Genomic DNA, 21,786 nt, shown 5'->3' on the forward strand with positions numbered 1-21,786 from the left:
CTCCGAATGGCGTGAGTGAATATATCAACTTTTCTCTTACAACTTTACAGATTTGAGAGTAAAACCATGAGGTAAAACAACAAACCATCACCAGAAATGGCGAGTCTATTGAGTAGGTATCGGGACACAGCGTGGTGATAGAAAGGAAGAAGAGGCGGTCAAGGTGGTATTCTTGTGGACCCCCCTGCGTTATCCCTGTTTACTTTGAAGAGCAGGACAAGGAACGGAACATTTCTTTCGGTAGCTGTTCCGGAGAATAATGGCGGTGCACCCTCGTGTGGACTTTTGCTGACTGCTGCAAGGCAGAGTTCTCACGTCAGTCTACGCACTTCCATGCACCCTCGAGGGTGCATAGGTACGCTTTACAACCACCAAGGGCTCTGTAATCACTTTGATATCACCTTGTTCCTACTGGATGAATGCATTCTCCGATACCTTCACCAATCAGAGAGCCTTCTAAAAACAAAGTATCCCCCATGTTACGGATGCATATTTACGCTAACCGTTGACTACGAGTGTTTGTTGTAGTGCTGTTGCCTGTGCTCAAAACAGGTAGCGATTTACATACTGTATGCTGCAGCACTGTTGCCTGCGCCTAGAATAGTACTACTTGACCGACGAGGCTGAAGAAATTCAGCTACAAGTACCCGCACCGCTTACCGTTCACCCAGACATTGTGCCTTCATACACTTCATACCTACTAGATGAGCTTTCAGTGTAGGTTTGGTTATGCCAATACAAGTATTTCAGTTCAATGCTGATGCCATCTCAGGAGAAGAAGAAAGTTTACAGTTCACCAGCGAGCAAATGCCGTCTCCGCACCATGACCGACTTTCGATATCTCGTTCTCATGCCGAGTGGGTTCCGGAGGCATTGAGGAAGACTCGCGCGATCCCTTTCACCTTTTTATGTTTTATTTTTATTGCGGCTCTTGAGGCCGTCGATCAAAAAATTGAGGAGAACCAAGGAATCTCTACCCAAAATTTAAACCTGGTTCGACTTATAAGATACATACCAACAATTTTGGCCGTTTCAATAGGTTTCCTATGGAAATATCTGGTCGGAGATCTTAAGAAAATAGTGCCTTGGTCGAGGATGAGCGAAAAGTGGGCAACTGCCTCGGACTCCATACTGCTGAACTACATCGGTAACCTCGAACTTATATCGGTCTTTACATCGGCAAAAAGAAGGCACTGGGCTATATTCATGGGGCTTGTTGTCGGGTTCCTTTCCGGCGTCCTGGTCACCGCAGCCAACTCTCTGACTTACACAGACCTCTCAGCCACGGTGTCAGAAAAAGCAGATCTGGAGAAATCATCTCGCTTCGAGTTCAACGGCACCCTTCTCGACACAAATGGGACGTTACCATTGCCATTTGTTCAGCTGGGTCATTACAGCCGGCCGTATGCTGCGGTGGCTGTAGAGAAACTTACCGGAGAGCAGTATTCACCCTGGACCAGCGATAATTACGCCTTTGAATCTTTCAATCGTGGACCCGGCTCTTCAACTGGAAATAAAATCATCGAGGCTAAGGTTTCATCTTTGGCCACCACCTGGGAATGTCATCAATTGCAATACTCCTCGAAAAGAAAGAATTCTGGTTGGGACGATTTTGAGTTTCGAGCAAATCCAGGGAGTGTGGATAAGTCAGGTTGCTCACTCCCAGTGGTCCAAAACGTTACGGATTTTTGGCATGATTCGAAAGCTTGGCTTAATCTGACCGCTTGTTCCAAAGACCATGGAGACCTTCGACTCCTTGCAACAATTGCATACGACACAGATACCATAGACGGCGTTACACATGAGCCACCCGTGTTTCCAGAGAGTACAATATCAGGAAACAATATCTCGATGGCTGGACTGATTTGTTCCCCTAAATTCACCATTCAAAACGCCGTGGTCCAAGCGAATGAAATCTCGGGAAAAGTCGTAAATTACATGACTGATCTGTCAAGTGCAGAAGATTTTGACATCCAAACTCCTATGGAAGCTATCTGGGTTTACCTCAACAATCCTACCTCAGCACGTTTCCAAGCAGCAGTACTCGACGTGGACCCCTGGACAGCAAACCCACCCATTACCATGGACACTATTAAAACGGAATTGGGTAGATTACTCAACTATAACGATGATTCATTCTTCACAGTGTTGGCGAACGGCATAGTTGACGAAATGATGAAAGGGTACTTGCGAAACTCAACTGTTTTCCAGACTGAAGTGGAATGGCTTGCAAGCCGAACAATGGCGCAAGTTATAAGCGCATTTACCAGAGTCAACGAAACCCAGCCTCTAAAAGGATCGGTCACCACAATCCAGCCTCGGATCAAAGTACAACATGTTTCACTCCGCATCCTCCAGGCATTTCTTGCCATAATTGGCATTTCAAGTATCCTTCAGGCCACTCTCCTCAGGCCACGGACAATTCTTAAAGAAGACCCCGGGCCTATTGCTGCAACGGCGCTTACACTGGCTGCTTCGGGTGCCCCTTTAGAACGGGAATTCATACCCCTTTCTGTATCGGATAATAAATCCATGCAGAAACGGTTAGCTATAACACGATGCAAACTCGAAACAGAGCGAGTTGACCACGTTCCTGTAATTGGACTGAGCACTGCGCCACTGCCAGCCTCACAAGCTGTTTGCTCGAAAACGGAATCTGGTTTAGAAGACGCATCTTCACCACAGGACCATGCTGGTTGGTATCCAATTGCTCTCCGAGCCCCTGCTAAAGCTGGAATTATCATCGCTTTTTTCATAGCCATGGCAGTATTGGCTGTTCTGCAAGGCTTGTCAAGTAAGAACCACGGAATATGTAGGAACGATGTCACTTCGTTGACAGTAGTCTCTTACATTGTTACCTTGATATTGGTCTTCCTTGGTTGGACTTCCTCGGGATTGGATGGCGCTGTCAGGTCGGCAACACCATACATGAGTCTCCGAAGAGGGTCCAAGCGACAGCCACTTCTGTTCAATTTCAGAGATATTCCAGCCTTGTGGGTCCCATTCAAGGCTATCACCAGCAAAGCTGGCCCCGCAGTCGCGGTTTCATCCTTGGCGCTTATCTGCTTACCGGTCATTAAAATTGTGGCAGCTGGGCTTTATACAACAGCGTATGACACCACGTCAGCAGATATCAGAATAAACTTAGACAAAGGCCTTTTGAATGACTGGAGCGACATATACAGGGCCACCGATCTGGATAGCCTCCAAGAACGGGCGGCACAGTTCACAGAATGGATCAACACACCCTCATTAGGTCTTGCACAGCGACCGGGTATTCTCGAAAACCTCGTTTTTGGCGATATCCATAAGCTTGTGAACTCTGATGCGGCTAGGGATACGAAACCTGGCGACGAAATCGATCTCATAGCTCCTGCGATAGCCGCGGATGTCAAATGCACAAGCGTGGCTCCTTCCGACTTTGATGCCCTAGCCTGCTTTGGCACCTATTACGAAGACAGTTACACATTCGCATTCCGCTGCTCGAATAACCATTGCAACCAGACTCTGGATTTCTCGTGGGATATGAACTGGTATATTCCCACACTCCGTGGTAAAATGACTCCATTCGCATATGAAGGAGAAATATTCGTCAACGACACCGACCTTTACGTATTTTTAAGCGACTTTTCGAACGTAAAAGGGCTGATGATCTCAGAATTTCCACAGGAGTGCAATGAGACTAGTGGAGCAGTCGACCCCAGAACACTCAACGTATCCTCGCCAAGTTTGAGGGCAGTGGCATGCCACAGGAACCTAACCCAGGTTGATGTCAACGCAACCTTCACCCAAGTTACCAACTCCGAAATCAACGGATCATCCGTGTACTCATGGAGACCGTCACAATTCAACCATGCTTCCATTAAATATGGATACCAATATACCCTCGACGAAACCCCGTTGGAGCTCGATTTCAGATCTCAAACCTCGATTCCGGATATATTCAACTATGGGAAAGCCATAACTACTCAACAAACACCTGGGCTCCATAGCAACTCATTATGGCCATCCCCCGGAAGCAGTTTAAACTTTTTCCAGCTCCTGGCTGTATACGCCGAATACACCAACAAAAACATTAGCAGTCTCCTAGACCCCGACCAGCTAGCCACTGCAGCAGAAGCCATGTACACAGCATACTCGACGCAAATGCTCACGGAGTTGCGGCCTCTCTTGGGCCTTACTATCAAGCGCTGGGGATCCTTAGATTATGTAAACGGAACAATCCTCAAACGCCGCGAATACGTCCAGCAGGACCTGCACACGACCGTGGTGCTGGAAGCACTCCTTGCTGCCGTCCTCTGCTGCATCCTTTGGATCTGCTTCCGCTTCCCCAGCCGCTCCATCCTGCCAAAGGACCCAGACAGCATCGCGGCGCGGATCTCGTTCCTGGCTAACAGCTCCATGGTGCAGCGGCTACGCGAGGAGCACGCCACACGCGTGGCAGACTCGAATATCTGGAGGAGCGAGCGCGCCGGCCTCGGCTGGTGGCGGGTGCAGAACGCTGCCGCAGACGAGCAAGGCCAAGAGTCCGCCCAGCAGCGCGGTTGGCGGTGGGGCATCGATGTCGGGAAGGAGATGGTGCAGCAGGACTGGAACCACGCTCCGTACGAGGATGAAGACCCTCTACATCTTGGCACCGGAAAACCCGTTCTCGCAAGCAGTGAAGGACACACTGTCCTGGCGTCCTCGCTACACGGCAATGGCAACGGGGACGAGAGCAGCAGCAGCAGCAGTAGCAGCAATGGTAACGGAGCCCCCAGCCCTAGCCCCTCGTGGGCGCGTTCGTATTCCCCGATACGTCAAACACGCTCTCTTTCGGCCTCGCCCTCGCCGCCTGTATCCCCGATGCAGGGCTCTTTGGAGCTGCATTCGATCGCGCAGTTGTCGCCCACGGAGTCGATGGCGCGGCCGGACTCTCCTGCTTTTTCGTTGTCTGCCGCTCAGCGTCCGCGGTGAGGGGTTTGGTTGTTGTCGTTCAGTGGGGCGTAAGTTATGGTTGGATGAGAATAGTGTGGTATATACAGAGAAAGAGGGTAGATAGGACGGGGCAACAGTGGTCCTGGAGGTAGCGCCGAGTGCGTTGAATCACGATGGCGAAGTGCTCTACTGCCTCCATCTACCAGAGAGCAGAAGCAGGGCAGGGCATCACGCACGAAGCCAAGCAGCACAATGCTGCAGGCGCCATCACTGCCCATCACCAAACCACACAGCTTCCCATCTTACTGTCCCTATACTGAATTCACACGCACACAAAGCACAACTCTCTCCCCCATGACAAGAAAAATCACAAAAACAAAAACGCAACGACAGCAGAAGCAGCAGCAGAAGCAGCAGCACACACGCCCAACCCGGCTCGTCCCGTACCCCGGGCAAGCCGTCGCAACCGACTTCAGCACATGGGGGCCGGAATCGCGTGATCGGCTTCGCAGCCGGCCGGGCGGACGGAGGACGACGGCCAAACGCGGGCATCGGACGCGGCGCTGCGCGATCTGGCCTGCGTAGCAGCCGAGGAGATCACCGGTGCGCTGCGCGGTGCGGCGCGGGGAGAGGTGAGGGGTTAGGGATGGATGGAGGGAGGGAGGGGCGTGGAGTGATGAGCAGATGGGGGGGTTAGTGGGATGGCGGGGAGATAGTGTACTCCTAGGTGCATAGGTAGGTAGAGAGACAGCGCAGGCGCCGAACAAGACAGCAACATACAGCCTCCTCCTCCTTCCCTAAGCTAGGAGTAGCTACCTGGTAGGCACCAAGGCATTGAAAATTGACATCAGCACCGGCGTCCGCGACCGCCACTGCCAGCACCAGCAGCAGCGCGGGGATCAAGCGTTCGCGTTCTCGACTCGACTCGACAAGCATGGAGCAGTCCAGTCCGCCCCCACAGCAACCCACAACCCACCCTGCAAGCACCCACCACCCGACCTTCCCCCCGCCGCGCACACCACACACGCGGCTCTCCGCTCCGATCTAGCCTCTAGCCTCCCTCTCCCCTCCCGCCAGCCTCTACAAGCGAAACCGCGCCCCACCTATATCAAATCCCCTGTATCCATAGGTACCTATAGCACCAATGCTCGCCCCGCCACGCCTCCGCATCGTCTGCCCCGTCCCGTGTTCTTCCTCCCGTCGTCGTCTTCCCCTCCTCGCCCGCTCGACGCTGCATGTCTGTGTCTGAACGAACGAACAACGAGCAACGAACCCCCACTCAGTCTCAGGGCACGCAATCCAACAGGCGGCAGCGTTTTCAGTCGCTTGTCGCCATCGCGGCTAGTTTATGTAGCTATATCTGTACTGTGTTAGGTAGTTACTGCCAACTGCTCGCTCGACGCAGAGGCCCCCTGCCCTGTTCTGCCCTCGCAACTCGCGCGCGGGGTCCGCGCACCGCCGATCGTGCGGGAGATCGGCCGCGTCCGCGCACCAGCACCTACGCACGGAGCTCGGACGCGAGCGAAACGCGGCCACGCACTCGCTGACTCTGTCTCTCTTACACTTCGTAACCCGCTGCAAGCTGCATGGCACCAAGACTGCAAGACCACTTCTTGCAGCGAGGCGTCATGGGCGTAGCGTTTGTATGTACACACTTACGTAGCAGGTACATACTTAGAGCACGGTGGCAGTGCGCACTAGAGCGCTGTAGGAAAGGAGTTCGCCGCCGCCTCTTCCTCCTGCTGCAGCGCGGCTCCTTTCTGGTGCGGGGATGTGGGAGCGTGTGCGTGTTGCGTGTGTGTGTGCAGTGTGTGTGTGCGTGCAGTGTGGCAGCGGTAGACTACGCGTGACTAGGGGCTGGTGCGACGCGGTGCGGCTCGCTGGCGCGCTTTCTGGTTTTTTTGCCGAGTTGCCCCAGTGTTTGCGGAGGAGGGGGATTGGGGATTGGCATTGGATTTCGAGGGCGAGCACGGCAAGGGGAGGGGAGGGGTTTGGGATGGCATGCATGGTGCATGAATGTTTGCTTTTTTGCGCAAAAAAATATGGGCCCTGCGGCAGGAGATAATTTAGGTATGTATGTGCTCTTCGTGGATGCCAAAAATAAATAAAAATAATAAATAAAAACATACAACAGCTGGGATTCGCTAGTGGTCACCCACCTAACTACTAATCAGCCGGTTCATAGCTTAAATTTGGCAGAGCGGACGGGATGCCTTGCATTCTATGACCTATGGTCGTATGTGCTTGGTAGAGGTGGTCATTGGGTTTATATGCGCGTGGTGTGGTGTGGTGTCGTGGTGCAGCGTGGGCCGACGTGCTAGAAACCGCAGGAATGGCAGACGGAGACGAGAGAAGGAAAACCACGAGCCAAAGTACCACTTACCATGCTTTCTTACGCTGCATTGTCAGTAAATATGTTTCTTTTTTATCATGTGGTCGGATTCCGCTGGCTGCAGACGCTGCTTGCTCCACACGGCGACAGATCGAAAGGAATCTGGCAGTCGGGCCGATGCCGACATCTGCTCTCGACAGACGACGGCCTCTAAGAGACGTGGCGGCACGACACCGCACCCAGACAGCCAGCACTGCCACGCGTAGCCCATCTCTCTAGCGCCAGTGTATCACGCGGCCGACGAGGCGAGTGGGTCATGCGCGAGAGAGCGAAACGAGGAAGAGGCCATGCGTCAGAGCGAAGGGACCCTGTCCGATTTTCGTCCGGTTTCTTGGGCGAAGGAAGAGGACGACGCGCATGAGGACGACGACCTCTTCTGTTGGCCACGTTTCGCGCTGCGGTGGTGGAGACGGTTCGGAGCTGCGCCGCTGGTTGCGGAGAAGGATCGGACGTCGTCATGCTGCTGCTCGATGCTCGTTCCCTGCGGGGTCGAGGTGCGGCTCGCAAACGAGGGGTCGGGAAATGGCCATGCCCGGAAGCGGCGACGCGCACGACGTCGAGAGAGTGCTTATCAGTCGAGGAATGAACAGCGTTGGATGGAAGTTTCGACGCGGACAAGCTTTCTTATCTTTCAATTTACCTGAGGGTGCGAGGCGCGCAGGAACGCATGTTGCTGTCGTCGTCGTCCAATGCGGAAGGCCGACCCCTCGGATGGTGCCATTGGCTGTAGGCTGCCTGGCTGTCATGGAAGGTAAGCCGCAAGCCAGGCTGCCGGCCCGCTGGCGGCGGAGCGGAAGACTTGATCTGAGTGGTGCAAGAGCCCATCGGAGGGGCGCCCGCAAGTCTGATTGGACTTTTAGATGAGCGAAATTTGGCTTACCATGGCGGCGGGATTTCGACGTTTGTTGAGGCGGCTAGCTCTGGACGGCGACAATGGGTTACAAACAGATACTGTGGGCGCGCGGGAGCTTTTATGTTATGAATTGCGTTTGGGTTGCGCTGTTATCGACAGCCGCAGACGCACATGCGGGATGTTCAGGACGCCAGGTGGGGGATGGCGCGAGAACAAGACGGGAGCCAAGGACACGGCAGAGATATCAGCCACCATCCACTCTTTCCGGAGGTGGAGGAGAGGGCGTTGAAGTTTGCACCACTGCAAGGATACGTCAGCCCTGCCTAGTTGGGACGCATTTGGAGGGAAGAAGTGGGAGTGGCAATTGGCTGTTCCCTGCTCGGATCATGCGTGGTGTGGTGTGGTTAATGCAGCGGACTTGCCCAGAGCCCTGCCGCCGAGCAGACGTCGCAGTTTAGGTATTTGATACTGTACGAAGTAACTACTGTACCTGGAGGCGTGCAAGCGGAGGGCGGACATGCGGCGCGTGCGGGCAGGGCCAGCTACCTAGGCGCGGGCAGCAGCGGGCAGCGGGCAGCGGGCAGCGGGCGGAATGGGCGTTGCAAGGCGGGTGTATCAATACTTACATACAGAGGCGGGCTGTGCCGCCCTGCTGCAAAAGGGCTGGTTGCTGCTTGTCGTTAGCGGCGCGCGAGGGGGTATTACTCCGCGCGACACTCGACTCGACGATCCCTCGATTTTATTTAGAGGCGCGCGCGGCACCAATGCGAGAGAGAGCGAGTCCATCCGGTCTGAAAATCTCCGTCCGCCTTCGGCCAAATCCAAAATCCTACGCAAGGCGGTGACCCGATCGGGGACTTAGTCAAGCGCGCGAACTGCGAACTTGCGAACTTGGGGTCGAGAGGGAAGGCAACTGACTTGGCTGGGCCTGCCGCCGCGACCCTCACCACCACCACCACCACCACCAACACCCGCCCGCCGACATCCCACGTCTCTATCTCTCTCAACAACCCGCCAAATACCCCACACCGCCTCGTCGAAACTGTCGCCTTTCTCCTGTTTCTTCTCTCCTCCTCCCGGCCCTGACGATGCTGCTGCAGTAGTCGTCATCCTAGTTCCCACCAATCTGCGTTTCCTCGCTCTTCTACCCGTGCGCCCCTCAGCTGCCTAGACATCGCCGCTCCCCATCAACGCCGCCGATTCTGCTTTCGCACAATCGCCCGCGTTTCGCTGAGTGCGACTCATCGCCATGGCCACCGACGATTCCTACGTTCCGCACATAATGGACTCCGACATGGCCGAATCTTGGGGCAACGACCAACACATGTTCGACTCGGCCCTCGCACAAGACACGCCTCTCGACTTCAACCAATTTCTCAACACCGATGCCTTCATATCCTCGCCTGCCGCCGGCAACGCCGTCCTGACCAGCTACGCCTCCCCCGCAAAGACCCTGCATAATCGCCGCGAGCAGACTCCTGGCCTGGCGCAGCACACGACTCTGCAACCGCGATCCACCATGTCGTCTTCCTCGCCCGAAAGTTCGAGCCAGGACTCCGCTTCAGAGTCATCTGGAAGGCGCAAGCGGAAGATGACGTCGTCCAACAGCTCGCCTTCCGTGCTCTTCGACGGCTCCGAAGGACAAGCTGGCAACTCTTGGCACAAGGAAGATTCTATGCACGGCGTGTCATCGACTGCGCGAGACTCAATGTTCGTCAAGCGCGAACCGCAGGAAGGTCTGCAGCTGGAGCCGGACGTTGACTCGATCAACAAGAGCATGGCGTCGCACTTTGACTTCGGCAGCAATGCGAGCAGCCCCGGCATATTCAGCTTTGGTTCTCCCGAGCAGACTGTCACTCCCGCCAAATTGGAGCATCAGACGGATTCACACCATATGAGCCAGGTAAGGGATGACAGAAAATGAAAAAGCCATAGTTGTTAACATTTAACAGGCTTCCACCGCCCCAAAAAGCACTGGCTTCTTCATTGGTTCGCGCGATCCATCGCCAATGTCTGGTATGACTGGCAGCGCCGAGCCTTCTCCTGCCGCCATGTTCGACAGCCAGTCGCCGAACTATACCAACAATGACATGTTCCAAGGAATGCCGGTTTGGAATAGCGCCGCGATGAGCACCGCCTTCCAGGGCAACCCTTGGCAGACCGAGCTTTCGCCCACGGCGAATATGCAGTATCCGGGTACGGAAGCGATCGCTTTCCCGGCGAACATGAACGCGTCGCAACGACCGGCCAGGCTCTACATTCATCAAGACGGGTCCAAGTCGAGAGTCGAGACACAAATCACCATCAAGCTCACTCTAGACCCGCTGCCTTCGGGTGTCTCTAAGCTCCATCTCCCAACTCATACGGTCTCGAAACCCAAGCTTCTCGCAAAGCAAATCATCAAGGACCCCGACACCTTGGAATTGCATACGTCGCTAGTTTGCGCCAGCGCTATGGAGAAGGATCATCTCAGGCTATGCGCTTTACACAGAGCAGCAAGCTATGAGTCGAACACCCGCAAGAGTGGGCCCCGGAGACAATCGACCGGAGATCAGCCTGATGACGACCCTGACGATCCCGACAAACCAGCCAATGGCGGCGAAGTACGGATATGTCAGAATTGCGTTCAACGCGAGCGCAAGCGCGCCGCGCGCAAGAGGGTCAAGAAGCAAGAGGATGAAGAGGCATGGGCGGAATATGAGTACGAGCGTGTTATTGTATTCAATGACAAGGAGTACAAGGAGTGGCAGCCGCCGACGGCGACGAAGAACATTGAAGGCGCAAACAGCTTCACCTTCCCGCCTGGAGCGATGCAAATCGATGTCCCGATGCGCATTGCTTGCTACTGTCGCCACCAAAGCGAAAAGATCGGTTTCCGGTAAGTCCATATGCTCGCACCGAAGGACAAGCTACTGACAGCTTTCCACACAGTGTGATTTTCACCATCAAGGACTACCAGGGCCGTGTTGTCGCTCAGGAAATGACGCAGCCCATTCTGATCACGGACGACCACAAAACACAAGGCGCGCCACCTACAACCGCCGGAATGCCGCCAATGGATCCGTCGCAACCGTTTACCAACCCGTTGCTTACCCCTACGGAGCAACCTGATATGCAGTCCGCATTCCAACGCAGGCCATACCATTCAACAAATGACCTACAGGGGCTACAGAACACTTGGATGAACCCGAAACCATCGCCCAGACAGGCCGGCGGGCACTCTCACTCCACTTCCACTTCAATGACGCCGAGAAATCTTTCGCGACAGGCATCGCCTGTGGCGACCCAGAACATGCCCAACAAGAAGAGGAAATCCAGCTCTACTCACCACCATAAACTTCCAAGGGAACTCACAATGACCCGAGTCAGCACCTCACAATCTAGCCCTGTGGCGGGTCCGGAGTCGGCCGGTTTGTCCTCTGCGATTCCGGCTACGACAGTCCCTGCAACTAGCTCGTTTATGCCGGCAAACGATACCTCCTTCCTGATGCAGCCGATTGCCATGCCTCCGTACACGTCTGGACCACCCACCCCTGGCAGCAACAACGGACTCGTCACTCCCAATCAACGCTCTGGCAGCCTGGAAAACATTGGCTACAACTTCTACTCGGTGCCCAATTCGGCCCATCACAGCCGGGCTCCTAGTCCGACCCTTGCTCAGAGATCCGGGATGAACGCCTTCCAACACGCGCCTACCGCCAGCGTCCCCAATGTCTTGGGCAACCCATTGACAATGATGCAGCCACAGATTGAAGCGCAACGGCAAGGCCCAGCCCCTTCGATTTACAAGGTCACGCCTGGCGAGTACTCCAAATCGGGCGGCATCGAGGTGTCCTGTCTAGGATCAAATTTCACGCGGAATATGGAGATTCTCTTCGGAGACACAGTCGCTACGACGACAACGTTCTGGAACAGCCAGCTTCTCGTTTGCCTCTTGCCGCCAGCTGCACATGCAGGACCGGTCCCTGTTACCGTACGCCCGACAAGCCAAACTGGATTCAATGCCACGACGCCAATCCCTGCTCAAACCGCGACCTTTATCTATGTCGACGATGAAGATCAGCGAATTTGCGAATTGGCATTGAGGATATTGTGCCAGAAGCAGACGGGGAATTCAAAGACAGACGACTACCGTGGTTTTGCTCGCCAGATTGTCAACATGGCATCGGGATGGGGAGCCGCTATGTCCGGAGGCGGTGGCGGAGGAGGCATGCAACAACGGTCCGCCTCTGGTCTCAACATGGTAAGCCTGAACGCACAGAGCACCGAGGAGATGTTGCTCAAGTGCCTCGACTTGGTTGATTTGGATGACAGTCCCCACGCGCCAAAATTCAACCTCAGGAACAAGAACGGATCGACGTTCCTTTCGTTGGCGTGCAGTCTCGGTTACTCCCGCGTGGTCGCCGGTCTTCTCGCCAGAGGAGCGAACCCTGACTCCCGCGATCGCGGCGGCTACACTCCACTGATGATGGCGGCCATGCACAGTCACCCGCAGATCGTCCGTCGCCTGATACTGAAGGGTGCGGATCCGATGATGCGCAGTCTGCAAGGTTATCTGCCATCCGACTTTGCCAGGTCAGAGGAAGTTCTGGACGCTCTCCAGCGCGTCAAGTCGCACCGTAGAACTCGCAGTGCTGGATCCAACTCTATGCGCAGCAGAGCCAGCAGTATCGCTTCTACTCACTCCCTATGGGAATCGAGCCCTAGTCAGTCTTCTGCTGAGGCGGACTATGAGGATGAAGGCGAAACTTCTGAAGAGGTGGAACCTACTCCCCCCTCCCCTGCATGGACGACATCCCGTCGGAGCAGTATTCACGCCAACGCCACGCGTGGACTTGCGCCACCAGCCGCAGAACCGCAGGACCAGTCTGGCATGATTTCCCCCGCTGTTGCTGCCTCCATGAACGCCTGGCGAGAAAACATACAGGCTCAGATCCAGCAATTCCAGCAGAATATGTCAAATCACTGGAACCTGCCAAACATCCAGCTGCCAGCGTTACCGCCACTTCCAAACCTGCCCGGCTACCAGGGCAACCCGATGATGCGCCGCATCAGCAACCTGGTGCCGCACCGCAGCCCGCCAAGAACACCTGGCGGCACGCCTGCAAGCGATGAGACGGAGACGCAACGCCCCACATCTGGCAGCGACTACAGGTGGAAAGATCTGTTCAGCACGCCGTCAATGCCGCCGGCGTACGAGGAGATCTACCCCGAAAACGCAGACAAGGACATGGATGTGAAGAAGACATCAGCGGCAACCGCGGCAGCTGAGGCTCTGCTCGACCAGCGATGCACAGAAGAGTTTGACGAAGCGGAGGCCGAGGGCGAGTCGAGCGAGACGGGCAGCAAAAAGAGCTTGGACGTCAAGATCGGCAAGGGCGCCGTCGTGACGAGGGAGCAGCAGGAGCAGGTGCGCCGCGCGCATGCGCAGAAGCTGAAGCGCATCCGGAGCGATCGGAACCTGTTCTTCATCTGGGTAAGTCAACACCACCACAATGCACAGCACTGATTCCATTGGGGATGTAAGTCCTAACAACTTCGTCACAGATCCCACTCCTGCTCATCATCCTCGGCGCGATGCTGCGCAGCCGCCTGCCGCAGCTGTTCCAGACCGTGTCGGCTTTTGTGGGCGCGGTCCAGGACCGCGTTGCTGACTCCGGCCGCGTAGTCGAGGTCGCATAAGCAACCTGCTGTCGTCTCTCTCTTGGTTTTGGAAGCTCCGTTATATTTTCTTGTTCGCTGTTGGCACGGGATCTGTGTCTCGCGAGACATACATGATACATAAGTAGTATTTTTAATCCTGGGCTGTTTGGCTGTCTGTCTGTCTGTCGTCGTTGTTGTTTTTGTCGATGGGGGGAAGGGGGCTTTTTCTACGCGCAGCGGGGGATATATATTCACGCTTGGGGTTGTTGTTGTCTTCGTTTTCCTATTATGTCTGGCTCTGGGTCGGGTATGGGTCGGGTCGGGTCTTATACTCCATCTCTCCTGTCTGTGTCTTTTATCGTTGCTGTTGTTTTTGCCGCTACTTCTACGATTTTTCTTCTTCGTTATCTTCTTCTTCCTTGGGCGGGGCGGGCGTCGAATGTTGGGCCCGCGCGGCTTCTTCTAGGCTGTTGCTGCTACTGCTGCTGCTGCTGCCGCTATGTAACGACCTTGTGCAAAATGTCATGGATTCTTACTTGCTTGCTTGCTTTTTTGATGTGTTTGCCGTGCTTTTTTATGGGGTTTTGGGGTGGCGTCACGGTGTAGGTAGTGTGAGGTAGGGCAATGATTGATTGATTGGTTGATTGATTGATGTGATAGGATCGTTTTGGGAGTTCTTGGTCTTTTATCTTCGCTCTTTCTATTTCTTTCTCTCTTTTTTCTCATTCGCTCGCTTTCTTGTTGGCTGGGTTTTGATGCGGGGTTTGGGGCGCTAATCTTCTTTGTTGTCGTTGTCACTCTTTTGGGGATATGGATGGAGTGGGCTTTGTGGTGGGTGGGATCGAGATTGTGAACGTGAATGTGAATGAGTGAGTGGAAGGCAGGGAGGGAAAAAGGTCGATCGGTTTGTGGATGGAACGAGGGAGAGATTGCTTTATAGGGAGAAATTAGGCGGGTGCTGTAGGCAGGTAGGTAGTGGTGCGGTAAAATGGATGGGGTTGTTTGTTTGATTTGGTTGGGTTGAGTGGGTTGAGTTGGGTTGGTTTGTTGGGTCGGTGGGTGAGTGGTTCTTGTGGACGGTTGGATGTACTTCGCCATGTTACGTCACGTTAGAGCAATACCTATATAACTCTTGGATACATGTGTCTAGGTGGTGGGGTTTGCATGCTGTTGAGCTTGCGGCTGGATGGAGGGGGTTAGTCAGCTGCTGCTGGTGCGGAAGGTGCGAAGCAGTGTTGAGCACCTTCCTACTCCATCTCACCTTCAACTCAGGCCCTGTTCCTCCACCAACTTCACGAAGCGTTTGGCCTGTGACGCTCACGGAACAAGTCTCTGCATCAGCGACGTACAAAACCGGCCACGAGCTTAATTCGCGATTCTCACTTCAACCAGCGAACCGTACTCATCAAACTTCTTCAGAAGCCGGCTTCCATGCCTCGCCTCCCAGCTAGCGGGCTGTTAGTGGATGTCTTCTAGCAGCGAGCGCGCTCTCCTCTTTCAACTCCTTCGGGCGGTTAGGGAGACAACAATTCATCAACTCCATCGAAAAAGCGAAGTCCAACATCGCGCACCCCTTCACAATCAGGGGTCGGCATCGTCCAGCCTCATCACCGTCGGTCCGGACAAGCGGGCGGTTAGCTAGCGGACCGTCATGACCGTCTCCGTAGCGTTACGCCAAGAATAGTCTCGTCCTGACGGGGCTTGGTTCAGGGGGACGCCGGGCAGACGGTAGTTGTAGAATTGGCGTTGATTTTTGCTCGCGTACCAAATATTTGATGGTGTTGAGGGGCAAACGCCACCCCGCGTTGCCTAACTTGGCTTAGCTCTAGGGCTTCGGGCGCGCGCCAACGAGCGAACGGGTGAACGATCGCTGGCTGGTCTTCGCGAGCTCCTCGCTGAGCCGCGAGAGGCCTGTTTCCTACCTGAAATCGACCCTCTAGGGCTGGCGGATGAGTTGCGGGGGACGCGGGGGTGCGGGTTGGCGAGTTATTTCGCTCAACACTACGCCAAGACTCGTGATAGCAGTCCGACTGAACCGGACGACCCACTTCACCGTCCGAATGAACGAGTGGGCCGTGGGGACGGCGGGCTATCCGTCCCGCCCACCGTCCGGGCCGGACTGGACGATATCGCACCCTGTTCACAATGCCTGATGACAACGACCACGATGCTGAGCTTGTTCGACAGCTACGCCTAACCTATCAGCTACTTCACACTTACTTTCTCCGTAAACATGAGGGCGAGGCCTCCCTTCGGAAGGAGACTCTGCGTCTTTGGGAATTCATTCAGTTTTTTGATCCAGACTTCAAGTACTGGACGCCTGCTGACGCAAACTCGTCACTTCACATGAACCTTACTCGACACAGTAGGGCTGTCCGTGAGCTACTGGGTCAGCTAGCTGCCTCTAAAAACATACCGTTTGTGAACAGCATCGACGAGGACGAAATCCGAAACTTTATGATAGACATGAATGCCCTAGATGGGTCCCGACAAGAACCTCAGGCATCTGAACTACCACTGTCAGATGTCACCCCAGAATGGGCCCGTCAAATGATAGATGTTTTCAAACAAATCTCAGCACAAATAACCGCCCAGAACAACGCTCTGACAACCATCCTTTCTCAATCAACAGGCCCTTCAGTTTCTCCTACGTCTCAATTGCATCCAGAAACTACGTCCAGTCAGCCCACACGTTCCTCGACTGATACAGATGTAGCAACCGCCGCAATGAAGAGTTTTACGAAGGATGCAGTCTCCGTACCACGCCAACCAGCTTACTCGCAGGAAGTCACAGTGCCTATTGACACTCAGCTCTTCACCCCTAACAACAACAAAAATGCCAAGCCCTGGCATAGTGACGGTTACTCCAGCCATTCCGACAGGAACGATTATGACCCTAACACTTCCAATCTCGACAGGGAACCCGATGACACTTCAGCTCGCTTAGTGATCGAACAAACTATCGATGCTGATATGACCGATATGCAGGACTGCGAGCAGCCTGGAAATGGCCACGTGCCTGGATCGACTAGAAGCGAGAGGAAGGGGCTCACTTTGCAGGAGATGATGGCACTGTTTGGTCCAGTTAGTGACGATGACGCACGCCAATCATTTATCATCGCGGGAGAATGAGGCATCTTGCCGCGCTTCAACGCGGACAGTGAAGACGAGAATGATGGTCCGAGTAATTCAGGCAAACCGAACCATTGACGACCGCGGATCAACGTACCAACGCGGAAGCATCTGGTTCATTCAGACAGAATATTGAGGGTGCGGCAAATTCCAACACATTTTCAGGAGGTGTTGGTTTAGTTTTCAGGCTGACTTGGCGCTGGCAGTTTTGATGGGTTGGCGGAGAGCATTACCTTAATGAATGCTCTATGGATGGCCAGCTGCCAGTCCCACAACAAAAGTTAGTGCAACCTGGATTTTAGACTCTTGGCCACTCACTTCTTCTGGTACATAGCAAATGCTAGTTTAGATCGCGTCCAGGATCTTGATTGATATCGTGAGAATGCAGTGTTTGAGCACATGCGATTATGCCTGCCGTTCTGGCTGAGTGTGTGAGATGACAAGAGCTACATGATCAACTGGAACCCGGTCAAGGAAGAACCATTACTGTAGGTAGCTGCTCACACAGGAGTATTTTTACTGCAAAAAGAGTATCAGAGGACTCCTTTTACTCGAATAAAGGACTTGGATGGTTCAGCCCGGTTTACCTGATAAGGCAGGTGCGCTCAAGTCTTACCATTGCCTGTTCAGTATCTTCCATTCGTCTCATGATTAGCATGCTCATGTCACTGAGAATACTAGCTTTCTACTGTTTGGGCGGGGAAAATGTTACGGGTTCGATTCGAGCTTCCTAACTAATTAATAATATTGCATTTTCCCTATAGCAGCTGTCTAAATGCTGGTTTTGAGAGTGATGCTATGTTGTGAGTTGTGACGTAGTGAACACTGAAGTGTTTCTGATACTGTATGTTCTCCCCTTTCGGTGATAGTATAGTGAGTGCTGCTACTGAGAATGGATTGAAGGGTCACTGAGTGTTTTGGTTATTTGGAGTGGACGGTCCAGGGGTTGATATTTGTCGTATCTAGGGCGAAGTGCGCTCGGAAAGGAGAAGTGCACTGTGAAGAATTAGAAAGCAGTTTACGTACTATTTTCTTGCTCATTCTAGAGTATTACTGCATTTGAATTAAGAACATCCGATTAACGAATGGATCTTTTGCTTTTTGAAAACTTGATAAAGCACTGACTTCTATCTTTTTAGTCAAATCTGCCACTGAATTAAAATTCACTGTATATAATATTGCACATTTGGACAGCTTGGTACACGCATGCCATGCTGTCTATGCGTCCTTCTTGATGTCTACGGTTTTGTAGTTGAATACCTTGTCTCTCTGTATACTGCATTGTATTGTGATTTGCACGATTGGATAACTCATAGTCATATTTCGGATGGTTGTATTTGGTACTCATCTTCATTAGGCTTTCTCTGTCATAGCAGCCTTCGATATCCTGTTTCCTTATTTGTTTTCTCATCTTTTACCTCCTTCACTGTCTGTCTCGTCGGCACATTTGGATCTCCTGCACACTTCCCAGTTTTCTAAAATCTTCACTTTCCTTCAATTGATACATGGCCACAAATAAATTACCGGCTTCTCCTTTTTGAAATACCAAGGAACTCTGATTGGAGCGATGCTGGTGGAGACACTTCACAGTTTAATATCATGTCACTATCTGGTCGTATGCTGACCGTGGAAATAGGTAAGTAAAGGAGTACTCACAGGGTGGTAAGATAGTTTCTCCCCCGTCTTGGGGAAAGAGAATACGTGAAAAACAGTCCAATTTCCCTCAGCCGACACCCCTCTTGTTTTAGACAAATGAACGGCATGGTCTCACGGTTACTGGCGCGGATGCAACAAACGCCGGCGTGTCTGCTCATCAATACGGCTGCCCTGAGTATGTTGGAGTGTCTCACCACTATTACCACTTGCCACTGCGCTGCCACTTTTAAGCTCCTTCAATTCTGCATCGTCAATAATCCTTTTCTGCCAGAGATACTGGTAGAGGTGGACGTCTGGGCGCGCCTTAGCCAACGTGTGCCCCGCACGATGGTGCTCGGCGACATGTTCCATGCGTTTATCCCAGGCGAGCCCAGGCGTTGCATCCGTGTATTCAAAGTCGTCGCATAACGGGCAGCATACTGAGCGTGGAGGTGGATGTCCATTAAAGTGCGAGAGGACGTGGGTGCGCCATGCCTGTTCTGGGTCGCCGTCCGGTACATTTATCGCGCTGAAGAAGCGGCGACAGTGCAAGAAGTCGAAACTACACTCGTAGGCGGGGAGGAAGCGCGTCTCGGGGCCGATCGTCGTGAACATGGGCGCGTGTTGTACGGCATCTGTGTCTTCCTCTAACAACGTGTAGCCCGGTACTAGTTCTAATGCCGTATCGTCATGAGGGTATTCGTCGTCGCCTCGGCCGTCTCTGGGATGCGGCACGACGGGCAATGAGTAGTAGGCAGCCAGGCGCTTCGTCTGGTCCTCGGAAGGGTCGTTGGACCACATGGCCAGCGGGCGTTGGTAGGCGGACTGCTGCAGGCTCGGATTCTTCGCCAGAAGCATCAGGGTAGGCAGGCTGATTTGTTCCATATGCTTTGCAAGATGAGCTATAAGAGTTTTCCATGTAGAAAAGACCCTACCGCAAAATTTACAGGGCTCTTCTGCCGCGGGTCTGGTAGTGTCACGACGACATTGCTCAACAATGTCCCAAATATCGGAGCTATCCCCACTCATCACAGAAGTCTCATTTAACTTCCTTGCTCTTGCTCTTGGCTCTGGAATCTTATGCTCGCGGACAAGATGTTGGATAAAGTTGTCTTTGCGATAACATGTGTGCTTGCAGTCTTCAAGATTGCATTCCCAGGATTCAAGTTTCCTGTGCCGCTCATTTTCATGCCTTACCCAATCGGCTCTCCGTTTGAAGCTTTTCGGTACAGCGCAATAGGCAAACGTGCAAGTGAATGGCTGTATATCTTCGTACACGTGTTTCGTCCAATCGGATGCTTTGTGGATCTTTTTGACCTTGAAGCAAAACCGGCATTCAAACTCAGCTGGTAGATTCACAGGAGGTGGTGGAACATTGGCCGGGTATTGAGCAGTTTCTGTTGCTGCGTCTTCGTCCGATGTGTGCTCTAGACCAAATCCTAGATCTTTTGCGTTTCCTCCCAAAGCCAAACAATATTGTTTGGATGGGCAACTGCAATCTTTGATTGCAGCTTCATGCTTGCTTCTCATTTCCAAAAGTCTGTCATAGCGACGGATCTGTTCTTGAACGGCTCTGTCCAGAAGATATGATTGAATGTGTGGGTTTCGGAGACTGATTGCCCTCTCAAAGCCTTCATGGGTAGGTATTAAATCATCAACCTCCGTTGACACTTCAACAGTGACTGGCTCGTTGGGTTTTATCATGTCTGATTCATCATCGGAATCTGCGCTTCCTTCGATATCAGAGTCGGGTTCGAGTGCTCGTGGAAGTGCCGCTAAGGCAATTTCTTCCAAGTGTCGTGCGAGGTGAGTTGAAAAAGCAACAGGCTCCAATGGAAAAGATTCGTCACATAGAGAACATTGTTGTGGATTGCATCCGGAGTCAGCGTTGTGAACAGCTAAGAAGTGGTTTCTCAGAGCTTGACGATCCTTGAATACGGCCGTTTGAGATTTACAATCCGCATGAACGCATGTGTACGGTTGAAGATCCCGGTATATGTGTTTTCTATCGTACATTGGTTAGTATTTTATTTATTGTTTGAACTAGAATGATCTTTAGAAACAAATTATGTACTTACTTCCATATGCGCCTCTCTCGTATTATGACCGTCTTGCCACAAGCGTCACATGTGAAGGGCAGACCCATTTTACCCTTTTCAGGTAAAGGTGGAACGCGGACAGCAGCTCCCTCGAGTACGCTAGTGGTCGTGGAAGGAGCATAAGCACTCTTTGCAGGGACAGATGTGCCCAACCCAGAGTCATGGAAAGTTTTGGCCAGGCCAGACTTGCGTGAACCTAGCTCTTGAAATTCTTCTTCAGACTCTAGCCCTGACTCGTCATCAGACATGCCACTGAGCTTAGATGCATGGAGGTCACGCAATGATTGGAGCCGAAGGAACCTGTTCCAATTGAGCGTTCCAAGCATCTCGATTAACTCAGTAGGCGCTTTGGGAAACCGATCTTGGATCAGTCGCGAATATACATCGCAACCAGGCATTTGGGATATTGAAGACGTTGTTTTCTGCTCGACGGCACGGACTGCTTCGTTCCAGCCGGGATCTTTCGCCGGATTTTCGAGAGAAGGGCTTAGCTCTATAAGGCATTGTACGTAGTTCTTGAGGTCTTCGAGTGTTTCAGAGATCTCCTTTTCGCTAAATAGAGAAATAATCTCTAAGTTTTTGGGGTCATCCGAGTCATCCGAGTCATCCGAGTCATCATACTGGTGTGGGATAGATATTTTGACTTCTTCAAGAAGGCTGGGTAATTCAGAGTGGGTTGGGGCTTCTGTCAAAGCAAGTAGAGGTGCGGCAAGTTCTGGAGTACAAGTCAGCCTAAACAAACACCTTTTCGCAAACACAAATACAGCTCACTTACTGTAAAGTAGCTTGCCTGTAGTGGACAAGAGCTGCAACGTTCTATGCCGCAGGCGTCTAGATTGTCGAAACACCGTTTCAAGTTCGCCCTCATCGATACCAAATCCATCCCCCCATAATATGAAAGCTTTGTGTTCCCGGAGGATTGTGTTTTGCTGGTTCTCAGAAAGATACATATCTGTCAGGTCTGAGTTTTCGGCTTGCTGCAAAGTTCGAAACAGCCCAAGGCAGCACCGATATAACTTTCCGGCTAAGCCAAAGCCTGATGATTGTTGGGCCGCTAGACTTTGGCGTGCCTTAATTGCGAGGGGTTGCCCTCCAACTCCCGAAGCCATGTTGTT

The 21,786-nt window shown here is 53.0% G+C and overlaps 7 protein-coding genes across 7 annotated transcripts; 5 read left to right on the forward strand and 2 right to left on the reverse strand.

Moving 5' to 3' along the window:
- Positions 1-807: 807 nt before the first annotated feature.
- K452DRAFT_263395 (uncharacterized protein) lies at positions 808-4,956 on the forward strand (the record flags this gene model as incomplete). Its single annotated transcript, XM_033538644.1, has 1 exon — positions 808-4,956. The coding sequence occupies one exon, from the start codon at positions 808-810 to the stop codon at positions 4,954-4,956; it is 4,149 nt and encodes a 1,382-aa protein (XP_033401669.1).
- A 107-nt stretch (positions 4,957-5,063) lies between these two features.
- K452DRAFT_103974 (uncharacterized protein) lies at positions 5,064-5,571 on the forward strand. Its single transcript, XM_033534942.1, has one exon. It carries the CDS (start codon positions 5,170-5,172, stop codon positions 5,500-5,502), a length of 333 nt encoding a protein of 110 aa, XP_033401670.1. The 5' UTR covers positions 5,064-5,169; the 3' UTR covers positions 5,503-5,571.
- On the reverse strand, positions 5,572-5,996 carry K452DRAFT_103975 (uncharacterized protein). Its single transcript, XM_033534943.1, has one exon. It carries the CDS (start codon positions 5,851-5,853, stop codon positions 5,641-5,643), a length of 213 nt encoding a protein of 70 aa, XP_033401671.1. The 5' UTR covers positions 5,854-5,996; the 3' UTR covers positions 5,572-5,640.
- A 1,159-nt stretch (positions 5,997-7,155) lies between these two features.
- Positions 7,156-7,329, forward strand: K452DRAFT_283253 (uncharacterized protein; the record flags this gene model as incomplete). Its single annotated transcript, XM_033539746.1, has 1 exon — positions 7,156-7,329. The coding sequence occupies one exon, from the start codon at positions 7,156-7,158 to the stop codon at positions 7,327-7,329; it is 174 nt and encodes a 57-aa protein (XP_033401672.1).
- Positions 7,330-9,411: 2,082 nt separating this feature from the next.
- On the forward strand, positions 9,412-13,844 carry K452DRAFT_294580 (uncharacterized protein; the record flags this gene model as incomplete). The annotated part of the gene is made up of 4 exons (XM_033541713.1): positions 9,412-10,065; positions 10,115-11,040; positions 11,094-13,638; positions 13,710-13,844. The coding sequence occupies 4 exons, from the start codon at positions 9,412-9,414 to the stop codon at positions 13,842-13,844; spliced, it is 4,260 nt and encodes a 1,419-aa protein (XP_033401673.1).
- Positions 13,845-15,607: 1,763 nt separating this feature from the next.
- Positions 15,608-16,937, forward strand: K452DRAFT_340478 (uncharacterized protein; the record flags this gene model as incomplete). The annotated part of the gene is made up of 1 exon (XM_033545344.1): positions 15,608-16,937. The coding sequence occupies exon 1, from the start codon at positions 15,951-15,953 to the stop codon at positions 16,935-16,937; it is 987 nt and encodes a 328-aa protein (XP_033401674.1). The 5' UTR covers positions 15,608-15,950.
- Positions 16,938-18,710: 1,773 nt separating this feature from the next.
- K452DRAFT_304964 (uncharacterized protein) lies at positions 18,711-21,621 on the reverse strand (the record flags this gene model as incomplete). Its single annotated transcript, XM_033542856.1, has 3 exons — positions 18,711-20,577; positions 20,651-21,386; positions 21,447-21,621. 3 exons carry the CDS (start codon positions 21,619-21,621, stop codon positions 18,711-18,713), a joined length of 2,778 nt encoding a protein of 925 aa, XP_033401675.1.
- Between the last annotated feature and the right edge of the window lie 165 nt (positions 21,622-21,786).

Source organism: Aplosporella prunicola (genome assembly GCF_010093885.1).
Source record: "Aplosporella prunicola CBS 121167 unplaced genomic scaffold K452scaffold_3, whole genome shotgun sequence".
Taxonomy (NCBI): domain Eukaryota; kingdom Fungi; phylum Ascomycota; class Dothideomycetes; order Botryosphaeriales; family Aplosporellaceae; genus Aplosporella; species Aplosporella prunicola.